The 15531-nt window shown below is 36.3% G+C and overlaps 1 protein-coding gene across 3 annotated transcripts in view; it reads left to right on the top strand.

Moving 5' to 3' along the window:
* The window catches only part of OSBPL11 (oxysterol binding protein like 11), a 98727-nt gene that overhangs the window by 22385 nt on the left and 60811 nt on the right, over positions 1-15531 (top strand). For 2 of the 3 annotated variants that reach the window (XM_073804122.1, XM_019923095.3), the window contains exons 2-5: positions 3366-3434; positions 9054-9229; positions 10088-10167; positions 12031-12207. In XM_073804122.1, coding sequence (XP_073660223.1) covers positions 3366-3434; positions 9054-9229; positions 10088-10167; positions 12031-12207 — 502 coding nt within the window. The remainder of the gene's footprint in view (positions 1-3365; positions 3435-9053; positions 9230-10087; positions 10168-12030; positions 12208-15531) is intronic. The other variant, XM_019923096.3, reaches the window with a different exon arrangement.

Genomic DNA, 15531 nt, shown 5'->3' on the forward strand with positions numbered 1-15531 from the left:
GACATGAGGCATAATCTTTGATTGCTTTGAAATGAAGATTTTGTTTTTCTCAGTTGTAGATAGTTTATCTGAAGTTTAATAAACATTGTCTGCACAGTTCACATATCCATTTGAAGAATATATATAGTCCTAGAACCAGAGGAATTGAACTATAACTGAGTTGTAATGTTTTTATAGCATGCTAATAGCTATGAAATGCTTCTTATCTAGGAATGAAAGCTTGGTGTAGAGAACCTAGATTAAAGGGCAAAATTTAAAATGCTGAATTATGGAATATCTGGGTACTTTGGAGAAATATTTAATTTAGGTTATGTGACACCCTAGGCCTTTTGTGGATTGGTACAGAGTGTAAATAAATATTCAGGTTATGAAGCTACAGGACAAAATAGACCAAGAATAAGGTTTTTTAAAAATTTAGATATTATTGATATATAACATTAGTTTTAGGTGCACAATATAATTTTTTTTATATGTTGCAAAATGATCACAATAAGTCTAGTTAACATGCATCACTGGGCTTCTCTGGTGGCGCAGTGGTTAAGAATCCGCCTGCCAATGCAGAGGACACGGGTTCGAGCCCTGGTCCCGGAAGATCCCACATGCCGTGGAGCAACTAAGCCCATGCGCCACAACTACTGAGCCTGCGCTCTAGAGCTCACGAGCCACAACTACGAAGACCACGTGCCACAGCTACTGAAGCCTGCGCACCTAGAGCCCATGCTCTGCAACAAGAGAAGCCACTGCAGTGAGAGGCCCGCGCACTGCAACGAAGAATAGCCTCTGCTCACCGCAACTATAGAAAGCCCGTGCACAGCAATGAAGACCCAACGTAGCAGAAAATAAATAAATAAAAAATAAATAAAAATTTTAAAAAACATTCATCACTACACAGTTACACTTTGTTTTTCTTATGATGAGAACTTTTAAGATCTATTCTCTTAGCAACTTTCAAATATACAATATTATCAACTATAGTCACCATGCTATAAATAACATTCCCAGGACTGACTTATTTTATAACTGCAAGTTTGTGTCTTTTGATCACCTTCACCCATTTTGTTCACCTCCCACCCCCACCACTGGCAGCCACTAATCTGTTCTATGAGTTTTGGGGGTTTTTTGTTTTTATTTTTAGATTCCATATATAAGTGAAGGAATAAGTTTTGAGGACAAGAACAGTTCAAGACAGCTAAGCTCTATGTTAAATATCTAAAACAGATTAGGAACTCTTTGGGAAATTATTTTTGGGCAGAGTCCAGGGGCATTGGGATTCCTCTGGCCCCCAAAAGCTGTTTAAGCCTGAAGCCTGGGGAAAACATGAGTGCCAGACTAGAAATCTCTGCCTTTTCAAGTACCAGTGGAACTGAAAGAAATAGCTTTGCTGTGACATAGGGCTGGAAGTAGGGCAAAAATCCAATGGGTTGGGTTTCTAGAGAAGAATCCTTCCTCTAGATGGGGGTTTTAGAAATTACTGAAATGAGAATTCAAATGGTACTGTCAGTTTTAACATGACAGAATACATGTATACTTATCATAACTTTGGGTTGGCAGTTTAGAGGTTGACAGCCTTTGTCTTCTTGAGATTAGTGACTGTATGAAACCAAAAGGACACGAGCCGTTTCACTTAATATTAGTAAACAGTGTTGTTTGCCAGCCTTAGAATGGAAGAAAAGTACAGAAAAAAAAGTAACATATACTCAGTCATGGGATCAGTTCTTTATTTCCAAGCACTTTGAAGAAATGAGATTAGAAGGGCACCCAACTTCCAAGCACTTTGAAGAAATGAGATTAGAAGGGCACCCAACATTGAGTTTATCCCTGAGGCATTCTCCTACTTGCTCTCCAGTAATAATAGCTACTAGAATCTTATAGTCAGTTTGGGCATTTTGTTGTGTGTTTGTGTAAGAGAGTATCTTTATCTTCATCTCTTTTCATTTGTCATTCAGATCAACCTAAGTCTTAAAAAATTTTTGTTCTGTTGGTTGTGTCAGCTCTCTCTTGATTTTGCTTTTGATATCCATGTTTTAAAGGTTGCCAATTGTCTTATACTTTCCATTTCCTAGATGCTGGTTAGCTGAAATTTTACCAAGTAAGCTCTGTGATTCAGGGTTGGTAGAGAAAATAAATGTTTAATATCGTTTGCATCTTATAGTTTAAAGTTAAAACTTTAGATGAGTTTAAAAAGAATTCTTAATGTAAGTTACAAAATGAAAAATGAAGCCCATATATCAAAAAGATACATCAATGTAGGTGAAGCTTTAATATCTTTTCATAAGTATAAGGAACCTTAAAATATTGGAAACAAAGTATCAATAAGATACTGCATTTTCTATGAACCACTGTAACAGAACATTTCTGATAAATAGAAAAAGGGGGCAGGAGGTAAAGAAACTCACTTTCAGTAAGGCTAACAACACAGGTCCCAAATAAATCTTTCCAGTGGTAAGACTTGCAATGAGCACTTTGCCGCATGCCTATCTGGGATGGGGGAGTGGGAGTGAGGTGTCATACTCATCAAAAACAGGATCTTCATTTTGAAAGCCCAAAGAATCAAAGACATAACATGTCCCACCAGATTGAGGAAGAACTATTCAACCTGGAGACCTTCTTTAGTTTATTCTAGAACCATAAAACTGGATTTTCTTTGTTTAGTATTGAATTAAGTTATAAAATATTTTTATTTATAATTATATGTATAGTATATTTGTTTCATATTTATGTAATTTTATACGTATATAATGACTTTATATATGAATATTGTATAGTGATTTATGGGGGATTACACTTGCTTTGAAGAACTCTGGTAAAGTCCTATGGGTATGAAATGTGGGGGATTAAATAGCTCTATTTGTTAACCTATAAATTTTACTTCTGAAGTAAGTTTGAAGTATTTGTAGAAAAGTATGTGTCTACAGCTTTTTTTCTTTAATTAATTAATTTATTTATTTACTTTTGGCTGCATTGGGTCTTCATTGCTGCGCGCAGGCTTTCTCTAGTTGCGGTGAGCGGGGGCTACTCTTGGTTGCAGTGCGTGGGCTTCTCATTGCAGTGGCTTCTTTTGTTGCAGAGCATGGGCTCTAAGCACGTGGGCTTCAGTAGTTGTGGCGCTCAGGCCCAGTAGCTGTGGCTCACGGACTCTAGAGCGTAGGCTCAGTAGTTGTGGCGCACGTGCTTAGTTGCTCCATGGCATGTGGGATCTTCCCGGACCAGGGCTCAAACCCATGTCCCCTGCATTGTCTGGCAGATTCTTAACCACTGTGCCACCAGGCAAGTCCCTACAGCTATTTTTTAAACTGTACAGTTAACTTCCTGGAATTTCTTCTAATTTTCACTGACTTTGGCCCTTTCTGATCTTTTTGAAACAGTGATCACATGGAAAGTGTGTATGGCTATTTAATGAAGTACACCAACCTTGTCACTGGGTGGCAGTACAGGTAAGTGTGATTATTCTGTCACATCTCTCTCCCAAGAGACCAGAAATGGGGCTGATAATTTTCTATTCTGATATTACTTCAGTACAAATATGGCTGGGAAACATGTTAGAGAAAGATTTACCATGTTTTTTCTAAAAGTCTAATGACTTTCTTCTCCTTTTTAAGGGGTAGGAGGACTTAACATCTGTCCAAATTGCAGCCTCCAAATGCCTCAGAAGTTAGAATCATTTGTCCACTTGCCTTATGCATACTTGCAGTGGTGAGGCTTTTAGGGTGGTTTGGAGACGGCAAAGAGATTTGTGTTAGGTGCCTGTTCAGGATTCTCAAAAGTTCTCTGGGACCTTGGAGAGTTTAAATAACCAGCCGAAGGTCAGACAAGCACTCAATAAGTAGCAAAGCCAGCTATCTTAAATACTGTGTGGAATTGGTAGTTGTAGGGCAGGGTATTAAACCTTTTTTTTTATTGTGGTAAAATAAACATAACATAAAATTTACCATTTTAAACATTCTTTAGTATACAGTTCAGTGGCGTTAAATACATGCACATTGTTATGCAGCTATCACTTTCATTCGTCTCAGAACTTTTTGCATCTTCTCAGACTAAAACTCTGTATCCATTAAACAATAATTCCACATTTCCCCCTGCCCTGAGTCCTTGGCAACCATTATTCTACTTTCTCTCTCTATGAATTTGACTACTCTAGGTACCTTATGAAAGTGGAATCATACAATATTTGTCCTTTTGTGATGGGCTTATTTCACTTAGTATAATGTCCTCAAGTTTCACCTATGTAGCGTGTGTCAAGATTCCTAGCTTTTTAGGGCTGAATTGTAGTCCCTTGTATGTATATACCACATTTTGTTTATCCAGTTATCTGTCAGTGGACATTTGGGTTACTTCTACCTTTTGGCTAATCGTGAATAATGTTGCTGTGAGCATTGGTGTACAAAATATCTGTTGGAGTTCCTGCTCTCATTCTTTTGTGTATATACCCAGAAATAGAATTGCTGGATCACATGGTAATTCTGTGTTTAACTTTTTGGCGAATCTCCATATTGTTTTCCATAGCAGCTGCACCATTTTACATTCCCACCAGCAATGCACAGGACTTGCACTTTCTGTACATCTTCCCAACACTTGTTACTTTCTGTTTTCTGTGGGTTTTTTTGGTTTTGTTTTGTTTTTTTAATAATAGCCATCCTAATGGGTGTTAAGTGGTATCTCATTGTGGATTTTAAATTTACAAATGTTAAAGCTAGAATTTGAACCCAAATAGTTCTGACTCTGAAGTCTATGTTCTTGGCATTATAACATGCTGCTGCTTATTCACATGTCATTTGGAGACCTCTGCTTTCGGCTAGGTCAAAAGCATGATGGAATAACTGGAGCTGAATTTGCATTTTACCTTAAACAACTAGAAAATGGGACATAGTATATGAAAGAATGGTTTTCAGACTTTCAAAAAATAGTTGAAGCGCTGTGATGAACATGTGATTTATTAAAAGAGAAGGCAGTTTGGGCCATGTTTAGTTTGAAGTAACAGTAGGGCTTTCAAATAGGAGTGATATGCAGGAAGTTGGAGGTCATATGAGAGGTCAAAGCTGGATGTGAACACATAGAAGGGAATCATTCCTGTTGAAGTGAAAAGGGTAGTTCTCTAAGGTTCTCAGTTTTTTTTTTTTTTTAAAAGAAGAGCAAAGTCAAGGGAGCCTTTTCATTTTGCATTTTCCCACCTCAGTTTTTATGTAATTTTTTAAAAGCTTATACATTTAAATGACATATAAAATATATATATTTAAAAATTTATGTCACTCTGCTTTTAGCACTATTCTTTGTTCTCTTTTTAAAAAGGGAAATAGGTTAACTTTTCTCCCCCATGACATTAACAACTTTCATTCATATTATATTATTGAGAAAGTCTCAGAAGTGGAACAGAGTAAGAAAGCTCCAAAATATACCCAAGCTTATAAGATTTAATATATGTTAATGATGGCATTTCAGGTCAGTGGCAACTTGAGACCATGGGGAGAAGGGGCAGGTGTTTGTGTCATTGCATGAGGGAGCCTTCCAAAAAGATCCATTGGCCACTGGTTGCCTGAGGAGTTAGCTAAGAGATCCAAGCCAAAGTTCCAGTTTAGGGAGGGGCACTGCCTCTGCCCATGTGATCCCTCCAGCTGTCTAAAAGGCTAGTTTTAGCAGCAGCAGGAAGTGGGGATGAAGACAACCCATCCCTGTTTGCCACTGAGAACACAGAATCTTTTACCAACTTGCCCCATCAGAGAGGTCTCAGCTTGTCAACTTGATTGCTGCATGACCACTTTAGAAAAAACTTCCATTTTCTGCCAACCTGACTGGAGGCTTGTGGCACAGCAGAGATATACTGGGTTCTCAGGCTGGAATGTGCAGATTGAATGATAAAAGAGGAACAGAAAGTTTAAGACCACGTTAAAGGGCCTTAGGCTTCGAGCTCAGTTCCTTTGGCAGGCCTAGCCACTTTGTACCTGTGCTGCAGATAAAGCTTAAGTAACAAAAGCATTGCACCTGTGCCAGATATTCAAGGCAGTTTCCCTGCAATCCATTTCTGTTTGACTAAGGGCAACTTAGAGCAGCTTGGAAAAATCCAGCATGGGCGTACTCTATAAATAACTGCTTGCTTTGGAATGTAGTGCCCTAGGAATGAGCAAGACCCTCTCTTGAACCCACTTCCTTTCACTTTCAACTCTAATTCCTGAAGATGAGATCACTACCCAGTTGGCTTAGGAGTTCTATACATGCTCAGCGCTGAAGTCTAGGATGGTCAGAGCAAAGCACATGGGTGCCCTTCCATCCAGAATCTTCACTAAAGTTGATTTTTGCCATCATATGACATACTTCCAAGTCAGAATATTTTTTAGATTAAAGTTCCGTTTGATAATACTTCACCTTAAGTTGTGGGCTATTCTGAAGATTAGTCATTTTCTCAAACTGACAGTCTGTAGTTTTGAAGTTGCAAAAAATAAACAATTATTTAATTTTCCTTTTAACAACGTAGGTGACTTTTCTGCATGTAAAGATAGATGCTGAATCTTAAGTCTTTGTTTCTGCATTTCTTTAGCTTTTTGGTTAGGCCAACTTGATAAAAATACTATAATCAAGAGTCTTGTACCCTTCTGGGCAAAATAGCTTTATTAAGTTTCCTCACTATGTGGATTGTCTCTCTGTCCCCAATCTATACATCTTGTAAAATATCTCCAGAGAAGTGGTGAAGGAAGAACATTTGAATTAATTCATGTATGATGAAAGACAGCCCAAAGGGCTCTATTACTGCCAGTGGGTCCATAACATTATCTTGGTGTTAGAAAGGTATTCAGTTATTGGCTCATTTCTATCATTTTACCAATCCCTCCTTTTGTATATCTAGGTGAGTACCTCCCATGTTGTAAGTTTACGGTAATGCTTTTGGGATAAGAAATATGTGTTCACAGCAAACTTGAGATTTCCAAACATGTTATTCTCTAAATTTTCTTTGAAGTGACTGCTTGTAAGAGAAGAGACCAGTCTTTTTCCTTTGACTGTTTGAAATGAATTGTGCTTATTGCTTAGAGCAGTCAGAAGAGATTTCTTTCTTTTCTCGTTTCCTTCGTTTGTTCCTTTCCTTATTGCTTGTTTGTTTGTTTGTTCATTTGTTCCTTTGTTCACAGCTTTATTGAGATGTAGTGCCCATTTGAAGTGTACAACTCAATGATTTTTAGTATATTCAAGAGACTGCTTTCTTGCTAACAGACCCCTTCCATTTGCTTGCTGAATTTTTTGTAGTAGATTCATGACTTAGTCTGTTCAGGCTGCTATAACAAAATGTCACCGACTGGATAACTTATAAACAACAGAAATTTATTTCTCACAGTTCCAGAGGTTGGAAGTCCATGATTATGGTGCCAGCATGGTCAGGAAAGGATCCTCTTTTGGATCGCAGACTTCACATTGTATTCTCACATGGCTGTAAAGGGCCAAGGGAGCTCTCTTGGGTCTCTCTCTTTTTCTTCTTTTCTGGCCTCACTGCATGGCTTGCGGGGATCTTAATTCCCCAACCAGTGACTGAACCCCTGCCCATGGCAGTGAAAGCACCGAGTCCTAACTGCTGGACCACCAGGGAAGTCCCTTGGGTCTCTTTTATAAAGGCACTGATCCCATTCATGAGGGTGTTACGCCCTTATGACCTGATCTCTTCTCAAAAGGCCCCATCTCTTAATATCATTACCTTAGCAGTTAGGATTTCCACATGTGAATTTTGGCAGGGACACATTCAGACCATGGCAGATTACTAAGGACACTTCATATGTTTTAGGAATTTAAGATGATTTCAGTGGCTATTTTTGTGTTAATTAAAATAATCTCTTCAACTCTTAGGGAAAATAATGTTAAACAACCCTTTTAAAAATAGGCAGAAATGTGAGGGGCAGTTCACTAAGTAGAACTACAGATGGTCAATAAACACATTGAAAAATGTTTAACTCCTCTAGTAATTAAAGAAATGGAGGTTTAAAGCTCTCAAAAATATTACAATTAATTTATCAAATATCATCAGAATATGTGAACATAATTTTTAAAATCACAAGCATACTAAAAGACGAATGAGAAATAGTCTTGCTTTCCCATCTCCCTTTTCAGGCATCCGCTTTCGACTTGTATTTTCTTCTCATTGTTTCTTTTTCTTTCCCTGAATAAAAGGCTGATCCCATTCTCTTCCAGTTTGGTATGGTTGATATGGTTGCCATGTTGCTTAAGACAATATCTTCTAGGAACTTGAACTGGATTAAATTGTCTACCTGGTTCTATTACAGAACACACTAACATGTCGAATGCCAAATTGCTCTAAACCCAAACATTAACTTTTTGAAACAGAAACTTTTTAGGTTTTTTTCCCTAAAGAAAAGAACTATTGCACTACTTAAATTGGAATCCGAATTAACATATTTCCTAAAGTAGTTAATCTAAAACCAAATCAGAACATCAAATTCTTTTCCAAAGTGTATCAGTATTTCATCATTTAGTTTCAAGTTCCTTGTTTCTGCATCTCCAGTTGCAGCTTTTTCATTTTTAAAGAGGATAAGTAATCTTTAGTTGTGACCTATTTAATGTTATGTTCACAAAATCTTAATACCTTGGCATTATTCTTATTGTTTATTTCACTGATTAAATCTTAAATCAGATTCATTTCTTACCTAGCATTTGTTAACTTCAGAGCTCATGCTTTGATTTGTTTCCAGTGAATTTTAAATAAAAATTTGCACTACCATTTGTCTTGGGCAACTTACCCTCCCTGTTAATGAATTCTGGAGAGAAATCTTCCTCTGAAAGGATACTGTATCTCTGTTTCCTTTTTGCATTGTCTAGTATGCCTCTTCCCTATTAAATGCCTCTTTCACAGCTGAAGGTTTTATATCTTTTATTAAACTCATTCAATTTTTCAATAACATTTACTGCTAGGAAATTCAATCTAGTGTTTCCAAGTACTTCTTGAGATGCTTTTGAATTTTATTTATAGCAAAAACTCAAAAATGTGTGATTAAAATTTGGTTTGCTTTAGTTTGACTAGGGGAAATATTTTAAAATTGTGACCTTTTTAAAAATCATTACAGGTTTTTTGTTTTAAACAATGAAGCTGGGCTATTGGAGTACTTTGTGAATGAACAGTCTAGAAATCAAAAACCCAGAGGTACTTTGCAGCTTGCAGGAGCTGTAATATCACCCAGTGATGAGGACTCTCACACCTTCACTGTAAATGCTGCCAGTGGGGAACAGTATAAACTCAGAGGTATGACTGAAATATGAGAATTAATAGTGTGATTTTCTTCTTCCTTGAGAAGTTGGTATACTTCCCTGCTTTCATTTAGGTTTTGGAAGTAGAAACTGCTGTCATTGATGATATAGATACAATATTTTAAACCTTGGAATTGCTTTAAGGATTTATGAAATCTGTTTTAATTTATGACTTTTTTTAAGTGGCACAGTGAACAAGTCTGTTTAAAATTGGGCCCTCTAAGAAATTTGTGTAGAGGAAATCCTGATTACTGAAAACTCTAAAAACATAGACTTCTTTAAATTTTTTTTTATGTCTTCCATGGATTTGTATTTCACCCCCTTTCTTGATTTGGTTGGTATGCTCTGTGGTTTTTAGTGACTAATGTACATAATTGAGATTTATTAAAATGCTCATATTCATTAAAATAAAGTATAACTTCTGTTTAGATACATTTAATTTGTATATATAAAGTTTCTGTTTTTATTTAATTAATACATATAAAGTATAATGATAACCCTAATTGAGCATGCTTCTAGAGATCTGAAGGAATATACTGAGGATACATTAAATGCTTAATAAAGGTTATTTCTTTAAGGAAGAGCATATTTTTATGAGAAAGTTAAGACATGTCATATGCCCACCTAGCTGCATGTAATTTATCCTCCTAATGTATCCACATCCAGCTATGGTGTTACCTAACAAGGTTGATGCTTTGGCCTCTTTCCTACCTCCCTCTGGTCAGGGACACTTGCTCTAGGGAGAGTAAGACCAATCCCTGATTTTCAGTGATCTGTTCTTCATGCTGTAGACAATTAATTGTATTCTAAAAATAAATATAAAAGTGAATAACTTGTAGATACTTTTTGTCAGCCACAGATGCTAAAGAGCGACAGCATTGGGTTAGCAGACTTCAGATATGTACACAACATCACACTGAAGCTATTGGCAAGGTATGTGGATTCATATATGATATTAATGCACAAAAATGGGAAAAGATTTTTAACTTATTTTTTTACATTTTAAAATTGAGATAGTATTCACATACCATAAAATTTATCCTTTTAAAGTGTACAATTTCATGGTTTTTAGTATATTCATAAGATTGTACAACTGTTGCAACTGCCTGATTCCTGAACGTTTTCGTCACCTTCCAGAAAACCCATATCCATCAACAGTCACTCCCTAGTCCCCTCTTCCCAGTCCCCTGACAAACACTAATATAATTTCTGTTTCAGTGGATTTGTTTATTCTGGACATTTCATGTAAGTGGAATCATACAATATGTGCTTTTTTGGTCTGGCTTCTTACAATAAGCACAATGTTTTCAAGGTTCATCCGTGTCATTGCATGTATCATACTTTATTCCTTTTTAAGGCCAAATAATACTCTGTTGTATGGATGTACCACATTTTGTTTATGCATCAGTTGATGGACATTTGGATTGTTTTATTTTATTTTATTATTTTTTTTTGCGGTACGTGGGCCTCTCACTGTTGTGGCCTCTCCTGTTGCGGAGCACAGGCTCCAGACGTGCAGGCTCAGCGGCCATGGCTCACGGGCCCAGCTGCTCCGTGTCATGTGGGATCTTCCCGGACTGGGGCACAAACCCGTGTCCCCTGCATCGGCAGGCGGACTCTCAACCACTGCGCCACCAGGGAAGCCCTGTTTTATTTTTTTTTGGCCATGCTGAGTGGCTTGCGGGATCTTAGTTCCCCAACCAGGGATTGAACCTGGGCCCATGACAGTGAAAGCGCCAAGTCCTAACCATGGACCGCCAGGGAGTTCCCTGGATTGCTTACATTTTGTGGCTGTTATGAATAATACTTCTGTGAACGTTTGTGTTCAAGTTTTTGTGTAAACACATGATTTCAGTTCTCTAGGTTATGCCCAGGAGTAGAATTACTGGGTTATATGGTAGTTCTCTGTTTAACTATTTGAGGAACTGCCAAACTGGTTTTCAAAGTGGTCAAGCTATTTCATGTTCTCACCAGCAATACATGAGGGTTCCAGTTTCTCCACATCCTTACCAATACTTGTTACTGTCCTTTTTTACAATTGTTATGGCCATCCTAATGAGTGTGAAGTAGAATTTCATTGTGGTTTTGATTTCATTTCTCTAATGACTAATAATGTTGAGCATCTTTTCATGTGCTTATAGACCATTTGTGTATCTCCTTTGGGGTGTTTTATTTTTTAAGATGAAAAGGAGGGTCTCAGTATTTGAAATCTGAGGTTAGAAATGTCTAAAAAATAATATAGGGAAGCATAGTTAAAGGATTCCATACCTACTTTTCTTTTTCTTCCTAGTGGTTTTTCCCCATAGCTAAATTTTTTAAAGTTGTGATTTAGGCCTATAGTCTGAAATCCAGCATAAAAGCTTTATTTGTGCTACAAGATTCTAAGCATTGGCAGTGACCAGAAAGTGCTAGTTTGTTTCAAAGATACTTGAATGTTACATTAGAACATTATATTGAGTATTGCTGAGTATATTTTTTGCTTCAATCGTGATGTTTAAAGATCTGAAATTAGAAATTTCTTGTTATTCTAATACATTCTAACATGGATAAAAAAAGTTCTTGACAGCACAGACCTGGAATTAATTTTCTAACTACGTTACCAGTTTACTATGGGATGTGTGAAATACTTAAACTTTGAAGGATTTAAATTTTATCATCTTCAGAGCTATTCTTGTAGTGAATTTTGAGGTTAATTTATTTTTAAAACTGTCTGTGTGTAAAAGACTCTAGTTTAGTATAGGTTGAGGGTTAACCTGAAGTTTAAAAAAGGAATGATTTTCTTTGTTTGTCTAATAGAATAATCCTCCTCTGAAATCACGGAGCTTCTCACTTGCATCTAGTGGTAATTCTCCTATATCCCAGAGGAGACCCAGTCAAAATGCCATTTCCTTTTTTAATGTTGGACATTCCAAACTACAATCAGTGAACAAAAGAACTAACTTACCTCCAGACCATCTTGTGGAAGTCAGAGAAGTAAGTATGAATTGAAATCAAGTTAAAATGCATAAAATAATCTTAACTGCTTGGTTTTGACACACAAAAATTTTTAAATCCTGTGTCTTCTGGGGCCCTCAATGTTTAAGTCTTAAAGAGTCCCTGATTCTTTAGGTGTCCTAAGTTTCCTCAAGTCTGTCAACTAGGTTCTGTGTACAGTGTCATCTTTCAAAAGTCTGCATCTTTCATTTCTCAAGTAAGAGTACAGACTCCTTTAATGTAAAATTTATGATCAAAGGGTTATTAAGCCTAGTGGAAAGACTATATGGTCAAGCAACTGACTATTTTCTTTAACTGGTACATGTAAATAGAGAATTCCACACACACACAAAAATAGAATAGTTAAATCCTTGATGTTGCCTTATCTCACCATTTTCTTCATTCTCTTTCAAACTGAGTACCAAATAATTCTAGTTAATAAAGAATGCAGTTGTTAGGTTCTTAATAATCTGGGTGTATTTTACTGAGTTAATTTTGGTAGAGCTTATAAATATCTGTGTAGTGAACTGTGAAAATAATATTATAAATCACACCCAAATGATTTAAGGCAGGAAGCTGGGGAGGATGTTCCCTCTATCAAGTTATTTTGGTTTGTATTTATAGATGAAGAAATTGAGATTTAAAGAGATGAAGTAACATCCTTGAGATAAACAAACAATAGCTTTGACTCACTTTCTAGTCCTGTTATAAATAAGTGACAATTATAAATACCTTTTTTCATAAAACAATACATTTTTAGTATTTATGTTGATGATATTCAATCTGTTGATAAATATTGGTGTTTGTGTCTTAAGGAAATCAAGGTACTGATATATTAATCTACAGTGAAAGAAAAGGAAATATTAAAAGTGGTTAAGATAAGGGATAGAATAAAGAAAAATATCTAGGGGCAGACTTGTATCATAGTATGTTCCTTAACCCTTAAAAGTTAGGCTGCCATGAAATTTTTGGAAATCTCTGATCATGGCTAGTGATGGGAGCTTGAGGGTTCTTCAGAGATGCTGATAATGTTCTGTTTCTTGATCTGGGTGTTGGTTACATGGGTGTGTTTGGTTTATGAAAATTCATCAAGCCTATATACTTGTGAGAAGTGTACTTTTCTATCTGTAATACTGTATATCAGTATATATACTTCAGTAAAAAGTTCAAAACAAGCAAAACGCATGTAGTTCAAGTTGTCATGAATTTTGGTGCACATTTTCACGGAAAAGGAACCTTTTTGTATTTGAGATTTTAGCTATCTGTGGAGACCTCTGCTTGTGTGTGCTTGGATCTTTAGGATCTGCTGTACTGAGACTGTTGTCATATCTCAGCTTCTCTTCTACTGTGATGACTTTAATCACCCACGCTTCTCTTTCTTGCTCTAATGGTTCTTTTGTTATTCTCACACTCAGGGGTGATTTCTTACAGTACCCACACTATAATGTTCTGTGATTTTAAATATACCTTTCATATCATTGTGATAGCATGTTAATGTTTAGCATGTAGCTCTGACACTTGTATGTAGAGAGTGTGTGTCCCCAAAGTTTCACAACTACCTCTTTAGGAAGGACAGGTATTTACTTACAGAACTGACTAATTTAATGGCAGCTTTCCTGAATTATGGCACCAGTAACTATCCTAGGATTTGAGGGTTGACCATTGTTTGGCAATCTCTGTGCCAATGCCACATCCAAAAAAAAAAAAAAAAAGTTTTAGTTGAGTGTCTGTGTTTTCACTAGGTTGATGTTTTTGCTTTTAAGAACTCAACAGGTCAAATGATAAAATTATAACTCTATTAGGAACATTCTGAATTCCAATGGAATAATTCTATTTGTGAGAAAATAGTGCATTTGGAGAGTTTATACCATTTTTTGTCCTTCAGACAAAATTTTTTAATAAATTTATTTATTTTATTTATTTATTTTTGGCTGCGTTGGGTCTTTGTTGCTATGCACGGGCTTTCTCTAGTTGCAGCGAGTGGAGGCTACTCTTTGTTGCGTTGCGTGGGCTTCTCATTGTGGTGGCTTCTCTTGTTGCGGAGCACGGCTCTAGGTGCGTGGGCTTCAGTAGTTGTGGCGTTCGGGCTCAGTACTTGTGGCTTGCGGGCTCTAGAGTGCAGGCTCAGTAGTTGTGGCGCACGGGCTTAGTTGCTCCGCAGCATGTGGGATCTTCCCGGACCAGGGATGGAACCCATGTCCCCTGCATTGGCAGGTGGATTCTTAATCACTGGGCCACCAGGGAAGTCCAAGAACACGTTTTAAATGCTTACTTTGGACTAATTTTAAATTTACAGAAAAGTTGCAAAAGTAGTACTGGGTTTCTATATATCCCCCACCTAACTTTTTGTAATGTTACCATCTTTCATAACATGGTATCAAAACCAGGAAATTATATAGATACAATACTGATAACTATAATCCTTATTCAAATTTTAACAGTTTTTCCACTGACATTCTTTTTCTGTTATGGGATCCTGTCCTAAAATGTTGCATTTAGTTGTTGTTATTACTACTTAGTCTCCTGTCTGTAATTGTTTCTCAGTCTTTCCTTATCCTTCATGACCTTGACACCTATGAAGATCCAGTTATATTTATTTAATGTTCCCAAATTTGCATTTATCTGATGTTTTCTTAGTATTTGAGTGAGATTATACATTTTTGGGAAAAATACCCTAGAAGATATGTATCCTTAGTACCTATATCAAGGAGTTCATGATGTCAGTATGTTGTATTACTGGTGATGTTGGCCTTGATCACTTGGTTAGGGTAGCTTCTACTGGATTTCTCCACTGTAAAGTTGCTGTCTTTCCCTCTGTAGTTAATAAATATCTTGGGGAGGTACTTTGAGACTATGCAGATCCTTTTTCTCTTCAAAGACATTGAGAAAACTTTTGATACCATGCTGACCTATGGTTCCAGGTAAGAGTTCTCAAGCTTTTTGTGGTCTTGGGATCCCTTTCAGTCTTAAAAATTATTGAGGACCTCAAAGAGCTTTTGTTTTACATGGGTTAAATTTACCAATATTTACTAGAAATTTATTAGAAATTAAAACAGGTATTTTATTTATTATTATTTTTTATTAGTTATCTATACATAAAAACAGGTATTTCAAAAATACTTGTTTTAAAATTTTATTTTAAATGTTTTATTTTAAAATAAAAATTAATAAATTCATACATGTTAATATAAATAACGTATTTTTATGTCAACTATTTTTTCCCAAAACAAACAAAATAATTGCACTCAATTTATTGCCATATGTAGTTTTGATTGAAATATATGAAAAAAAATTTGGCCTCACACAGATACGTGGTTGGAAAAA

This window comes from Tursiops truncatus, chromosome 4 (assembly GCF_011762595.2).
Source record: "Tursiops truncatus isolate mTurTru1 chromosome 4, mTurTru1.mat.Y, whole genome shotgun sequence".
NCBI classification, from domain to species: Eukaryota; Metazoa; Chordata; class Mammalia; order Artiodactyla; family Delphinidae; genus Tursiops; species Tursiops truncatus.